The sequence below is a fragment of the Fundulus heteroclitus genome, unplaced genomic scaffold, assembly GCF_011125445.2.
Source record: "Fundulus heteroclitus isolate FHET01 unplaced genomic scaffold, MU-UCD_Fhet_4.1 scaffold_81, whole genome shotgun sequence".
Taxonomy (NCBI): Eukaryota; Metazoa; Chordata; class Actinopteri; order Cyprinodontiformes; family Fundulidae; genus Fundulus; species Fundulus heteroclitus.
This window is the reverse complement of record NW_023397263.1, coordinates 1172063-1178859: the sequence shown is the minus strand read 5'-3', so window position 1 is coordinate 1178859 and position 6797 is coordinate 1172063. Positions and strand designations below refer to the sequence as shown.

Here is a 6797-nt window from a genome sequence, read left to right as displayed (position 1 = left end):
TTTAAAAACCATGGTCTTAGATTTGGAAAAAGCAGTCGTTTTAACGAGTAAAACCTAGGCTAACGCGCGTCTCTTTCAAAGCAAAACAGCGGCGGGTTTCCGGAGTTTGCCCCACTGCGTACCACGTGATGTGACGTCATCGTGATGTTACGTTTCTAAAAATAGCTCGTTCGCGGTACCCCATTACAAAGCTATGTCAATAGCAAATAAATATGTATACAAATGCAGTAAAATCTAAACTTCTTTGGTACACACACACACACACACACACACAACTACTTACACCTTGTCAGGCTCTTTGTGTACAGGACTGCTTTTGTGGTGAGGTTCAAATGGCTGTAGTAAAGACATAATTTAATTCAAATACAAGTATTTGTTTAGTACTGATAGGCCAATGTCAAAAACCTACACAGGTTGAAGGCAGGTTAATCACAAAACTCACTCAAATATGTTTTAAATTACACTCACCAGTGTATCAGCTAGATCAAATTCTCTTGATGTTGTTTTTATCACAATCTCAGGGTCGGAGTCAGATGTGTCTGGCAATTCTCCAACTGAAATACATTAAAATAAGGTCACCTCAATGAAGCTTTCCCAACGTTCTCAAAAGAGACACATTACCCATACATACTTCAGACATTTTTTATTTATGAATTCAGTGGCATTTCAGTGTCCTTGCGAAGCAAGTCAAACGACATAGGCTTTAAGTCTAATCTAGAGGATTGGTTTGCATTTTTCATAACACTAGGTGTAGTGTTTTGTTAAAACTGTAAAGCAAAAAATGTGTAGTATAATTCTTTAAGTGATGAATGACCAACATATAGCATTATAGCAAGTCCAGACATCTCTGCACTGGACACAACTAGGTCATAACAACACAGTTTACCTTTCTCAAAGTCTTTTTTCTGGCAGATAAAAATGATGACCCGCTGATATGTCTTGCCAATTTCTTCCTTGTATGCTTTTAGAGTAAATGGTCTTTGTGTCCCAGGGATATTAATAACTTCAGAGCCATCTGGATAAAGAAGGAGGAAAGGTCCTTCATCCAGGTCTTTGTTGAAGTCCCTCATTTTCCTTACTGGCTCATTAAGCAGATCTAGGGCAGTGATGTCAGGATGTGTAGAAAGGGAAATAGTTTTCCCACGCTTTGGCTTGAGGACACCACGCTTCCCAATGGTCATCAAACCAATATTTATCTGCAAAATAAATAAATAAAATTGTAAGTGGGTAATGTTTAAAGATCAATAACGCTATGTTACATGTCACACTTGGATACAAAATGGCAATTATTAAAATTATTATCAAAATATCACTGAAAACAGAGTAACCCACTGTTTATGGTGAAGTGGCCTTTATTGTCATTATACAATGAACTGTACAACTGAATTATGAGGTTAGACATAACTGCGGGCAAACATAATTTTACGTGCCCATCAAAAACCCAGTAAACAGCAGATTACTTTTCGATACAGGTAATTGGTAATACAATGATTTGCATGTCACAGTTACATATTCATCATAATAAGAAACCAGCAAATATGTACAAAAGTGAAAACAGGACAGTGTCATTGTCTGACTAATATGGTCGTGGCACAGAAGCACATTAGTATTATGCAAAAATATACTGGTCACCATAAAGATGACCCTATCATCAGGCTTACTTTTAGAGAACTGAGATGATGGAAGAATGTCAACAGCTAGTTAACAGTTGTTGATTCTCACTATGTAACCAACTTACCTGGACTTTACATATTTTCTTTGATTTAATTTTCCCACATGAAAAGTTTTGCCTCTCTTCCGCTTTTCTCTTTCGGTACTCTAGAAAGGTCCCTAGAGTAGGGGTTTGAATAGTCTGTGATTCTACATGGTAGCAAAGTAAAAATATGTTACATTATACATACAGCAGTAGTCTAATGTTTTACAGCATACAAGAAACACATTTTGACAACACATCTTTTGTAAAATAGGGGTGCAGTTTTGGTGACACATAAAAAATGAAACAAGAAAGTGAACCAATCTAAAAACACACACAATCTTTTCTTTCTGGCCTGCAAATAAACTAAACCCTGAAGATGCTTCATCTGTCTTCAGTTTCACTGCCTACTGTAAGTTATAACCTGCATCAATACATCTTTCACTCCAAACGGCAAGATTCATGAAACACCTGCAAAGAAATTGTTGAGTAAGGTCTGGAAACTGACAGTTGGCCAACTAGCTATGGTAGGCTAACGGTACACCAGGGATGTCAAAGTCAAATACACCGAGGGCCAAAAAAACAAATTTGCTACAAGCCGAGGGCCGGACTGATTAAATGTTTATTAAAACATATTGAAATAAACATAGCCTATTGAACCAAGACCCAACACATTATTTAAAACTAATTAAACTTTTATATTATATTAATAAACTTAATATTAAGATAAATACATAAATGAATGTGCATGCATTATAAACTGAAAATGCATTACTGTACTGCTCTATGATCCTACCGATCACTGCTTTCAAAAAGTAAAATAAGGGGGAAAAAATAAAAAAATTAAAATCAGTTGTATTCTCTCTCATGGCTCTTATCTGCAATTTTCCCTGAGTCCATTCAACTGAAAATGGACTCGGGGTACAACATAAAATACAAAAATTTATGGGACACAGACAAAACAATACTGCCTTCAAAGAAAAAAATCATGTCTTGTACACAAAAAAAAAAATTAAAAATTTTGTGATGAATCACGGCAGCGGACCCAGAATTCAGCCAGACCAGCAGAGGTTCTTTAAAAAAGGAATTTATTAAACAAAAAGCAGTGCAACACCAAAAAGACTACAGAAAAACATTCAGAACTTCATGGGAACAGAAACTGCTCAGGTACTCTGGAGGGAAAAACAGGATCAAAAATCCAAAACCAGACATGAGATCGGGATTTGCCTCACCCATAAACATGAAAAGACGACCTGGCCCTGAACAAAGGAGTGAAGCAGGAATAAATTGGGGGGTGAGCAGGTGAACAGAGTAGAAACTAATTACAGAAAACAGGTGGAACTAATCAAAGGAAGGGAAGTGATTAATAGATGAACCAAACTTATTGGCTGGTGACTAAACAAGGAAGTGACAGGCAAACAGATAGGTGGTGAGGTGAGCTGACAGAATGCTGGCAGGTGAACTGATTAAAGGCTGGTGACATAAGTGATCTGAGCAGGCCAGAAGAGCTCATAACATAAAACAAAGTACAAAATCAAACCACCACAAAACCCAAACTAATCCATAAACCAAAACTAAGACAGAACCTGAACCTAAGACAGAATCAGTTAAATAAGTACAAAACTAAAACACAACAAAACAAATATTGTAACAAGTTTAACTGATTAAAAACTGAAAAATATGTCACTGCTTTGTGATGCTCACTTGTCTGAGGCTGAGCCTGATACTTGGTGATGTCTCATCTTTTGTACCAGTTCCTCAATATTTGGGGTTAGGCTCTGAGCTGAGGAAATCCTCAGGATTGAGTGAAGATGATTATGAGTAAGACGGCTCCTGTGTGATGTTTTGTTTAGCTTCATTAAAGAGAATAGTTGTTCACACAGGTATGTGCTGCCAAACATGGAGAGCGTCCGAGCAGCTTGGATGCGCAACTGGGGCATTGTGTCGGGGATGAAACGTGCAAACTCAGCAGCACCCACTCTCTCATATTTTTCCTTCAGTGTGTCATTGCACTGGAGCTCAATTAACTCCATTTGTAGATTTGGTGGTGCGCTTTCTACATCAACTGCAAAAGGATTGCTGAGCAGTTGAAACCTGCTTTTTTGGGGTTCAAAATCAGCAAATCGGCGTTGGAAGTCGGCGGCAAGTAGGTTGAGTTTATCAGCAAACTGTACACTCGGGAACACAGCGGTGGAAAGCTTCTCTTTTATGGTCTGGCAGCTGGAAAAGTGGCTTAAGTTTTCTTTCCTCATCTGCATCTCCCACAGACTCAGCTTGGTTTTAAAGGCCTTCACTGTACTGTACATATCAGAGATGACACGTCCCCGTCCCTGCAGCTGCAGATTCATCACATTCAGATGGCTCGTGATGTCACAGAGAAATGCCATTTCACACAGGAAAGTTTCATCTCGGAGCTCTGTTGTGTCTTTCCCCTTGCTTTCCATGAACAGACAGATCTCCTCGCGCAGCTCGAAGCATCTTTGCAGCACCTTTCCCTGGCTTAGCCATCGCACCTCTGTGTGATACGGTAAATCACCGTACTCTGTCTCTAACTCGCCCAGAAATGCCTTGAACTTGTGGTGATTTAAACCTTTGGCTCTGATGATGTTAACTGCTCGGGTTATGGTGGTCATTACATGTTCCATTTTTAAGGCTTTCCCACACAATGACTCCTGGTGTATGATGCAGTGATAAGCTGTCAGCTCATCTGCAACGTTTTCCTCCCGCATCCTCGCACGGATCCTTGCCACCAATCCACTCCTGTGCCCACACATTGCGGGTGCTTCGTCTGTGGTTAATCCCACAAGTTTTTCCCAAGGCAGCCCCATCTCAGTTACACATCTGGATACCTCTTCATACAAATCCTGCCCTGTAGTTGTGCCATGCATAGGATGTAATGCCAAAAACTCTTCGGTTATGCTCAGGCTGGAATCTACTCCACGGATGAAAACTGACAGCTGGGCAATGTCAGATGTATCCGTGCTTTCATCCACAGCAAGAGAATATGCAATGAAATCTTTTGCCTTTCTCACAAGTTGTTCTTTTATATTGGTGGAAAGCTGGTCTACACGTTCAGCAACGGTGTTTCTGCTCAAGCTCACGTTTGAAAATAGTTGTCTTTTGTCTGGGCACACTGCGTCACAAACTTTGAGCATACAGTTTTTGATAAACTCTCCTTCTGTAAAGGGCCGGGCTGATTTTGCGACCTCTTTTGCCACAATAAAGCTAGCCTTGACAGCAGCCTCGCTTTGTGATTTGGCAAATGTGAACATAGCCTGCCGGGACTTATGGCCTCGTTTTAATTCTTCCACCTTCTGTAGCCTTTGTTCCGTGTTCATATTCTTGTCTTTGTCTGTGTGTTTCTGAGAAGTTTGATAGTGCCTTCTTAGATTATATTCTTTCATTACAGCCAAACTTTCTCCACACAGAAGACACACAGGTTTGCCTTTTACCTCTGTAAACATGTAGTCTGCCTCCCACCTTGCTTGAAACCCTCTATTCTCAGCATCCACCTTGCGTTTAGCCATTTTTAAGGAGGGGGGTACCTGAAAGTTGATCTCTGCTCTGACTGCTGATGAACAATGAAGCCGCTTGTTGGCGCTGCTGTGACTTCGCGGGCTACCGTTGCATTGTGGGGAATGTAGTGTTGGTGCGTGTGTTGCACGCACCAACACTACATTCCCAGGGGAAAATAGGGAAAAGCAGGGGGAAATATGATTATGTTTTTCTTTTATTTTAATTTTTTGCTGTGCTTTGCATATTTGGATTGTTTTGTTTTTTGATTTTCCTCCTTTAACAATCCAAGCTGGGCTGAAGCCGGTTGTCTAAGGAGGCGGAGCGCATTTGCGCTCCGCAAATGCTGCGCGCAGGTGTCAGCAGAGGCTGATTGAAGCCAAAATAAAAGGAGCCTGGATGGAAGGAGGGACGGAGCTGATCCTGCAGGTGACAGAGACAGACACGCTGCTGAGCGAGGGGCAGGTGGGATCCGCACGCCAAGCACAGAATAGCGGGAGGTGAACAGACGTCCCAGTCAGGGCAGAGGTCTGCGCCTGTAAGTAGCGCTCCGTCTCGATTAGAGAGTATCAGCAGGAAATACGTCTTTCAAAGGAGTCTTGGTGCGGGTATGCTGCCGTTTTCCTGTTTTCTTTTATCTAGATCGGTCTGAAAAGCGGCGTGGGACGCAGAAGAGTGGAACAGGGCTGGAGCGTCGCAGAATCCGCTGCGGATCGGCAGGAGGGTGCGCTGTAGACGGATCGCCTCCTCTAGAAGCAATATAATAAGTGTAGCCCAACTTTTGGCCTCAAATTGGTGACTTTTAAGGACAATTGTTGAATCTTGGACTTCTAAAAAAAGGGGAACGGGGTGTTATCGTGCCACTATCACGGCGGCTTTTGTTGAAATAAAACATCTTGGATTTGATTATTTTTGCTGTTTGGGTTTTTGAGTTGCTTGCTCCACCTTGTCAAAGACTGAGTGTGGGGCCATATTAGACAACCGACTTCAGCCCAGTGATCTTGGATTGTTAAAGACGGGGGGGGGGGGGGGGGGGAGCAAAAACAATCCAAACATGCAAAGCACAAGTCAGACCTCTGACCGGAATGTGATATACAGAATGGCAAGTCTGTGTCTGGAATCTGCTTTGCCGAATCGTTGATGAGAAAACACACACTTTTGAATGGTTGATTTTATAACCTGAAAAACAACCAAAATCCAGCAGAATCTTAAAAAGTTTAAATTTGCAGGATAGAGGGTCCGATAAGAAAATTAAAAGATCATCAGCGTACAAGGAGGCTTTATATTCCCTCCCCATTCTTCTAATGCCATGTATGGATGGTGTTGTTCTAAGTTTAATTAACAGGGGCTCGATCGCTAATATGAACAGTAGTGGGCTAAGTGGGCACCCTTGACACGTACCCCTAGATAAAGGAAAATACTATGAACATAAATGATTAGTTATTACTGCAGCCTTTGGGGATGAATACAATAGACGGATCCAAGCCATACATTTTTGGCCAAACCCAAATCTACCTAGTACCGCAAAAAGATATTCCCATCCTACTCTATTGAATGCGTTCTCCGCGTCCAGGGAAACCACCACCTCTGG

At 41.4% G+C, this 6797-nt stretch overlaps 1 protein-coding gene across 1 annotated transcript; it reads right to left on the bottom strand.

The window, feature by feature from the left end:
* Window positions 1-3393: 3393 nt before the first annotated feature.
* Window positions 3394-6039, bottom strand: LOC118562175 (general transcription factor II-I repeat domain-containing protein 2-like). The gene has a single exon (XM_036134432.1). It carries the CDS (start codon window positions 5218-5220, stop codon window positions 3394-3396), a length of 1827 nt encoding a protein of 608 aa, XP_035990325.1. The 5' UTR covers window positions 5221-6039.
* Window positions 6040-6797: the final 758 nt, after the last annotated feature.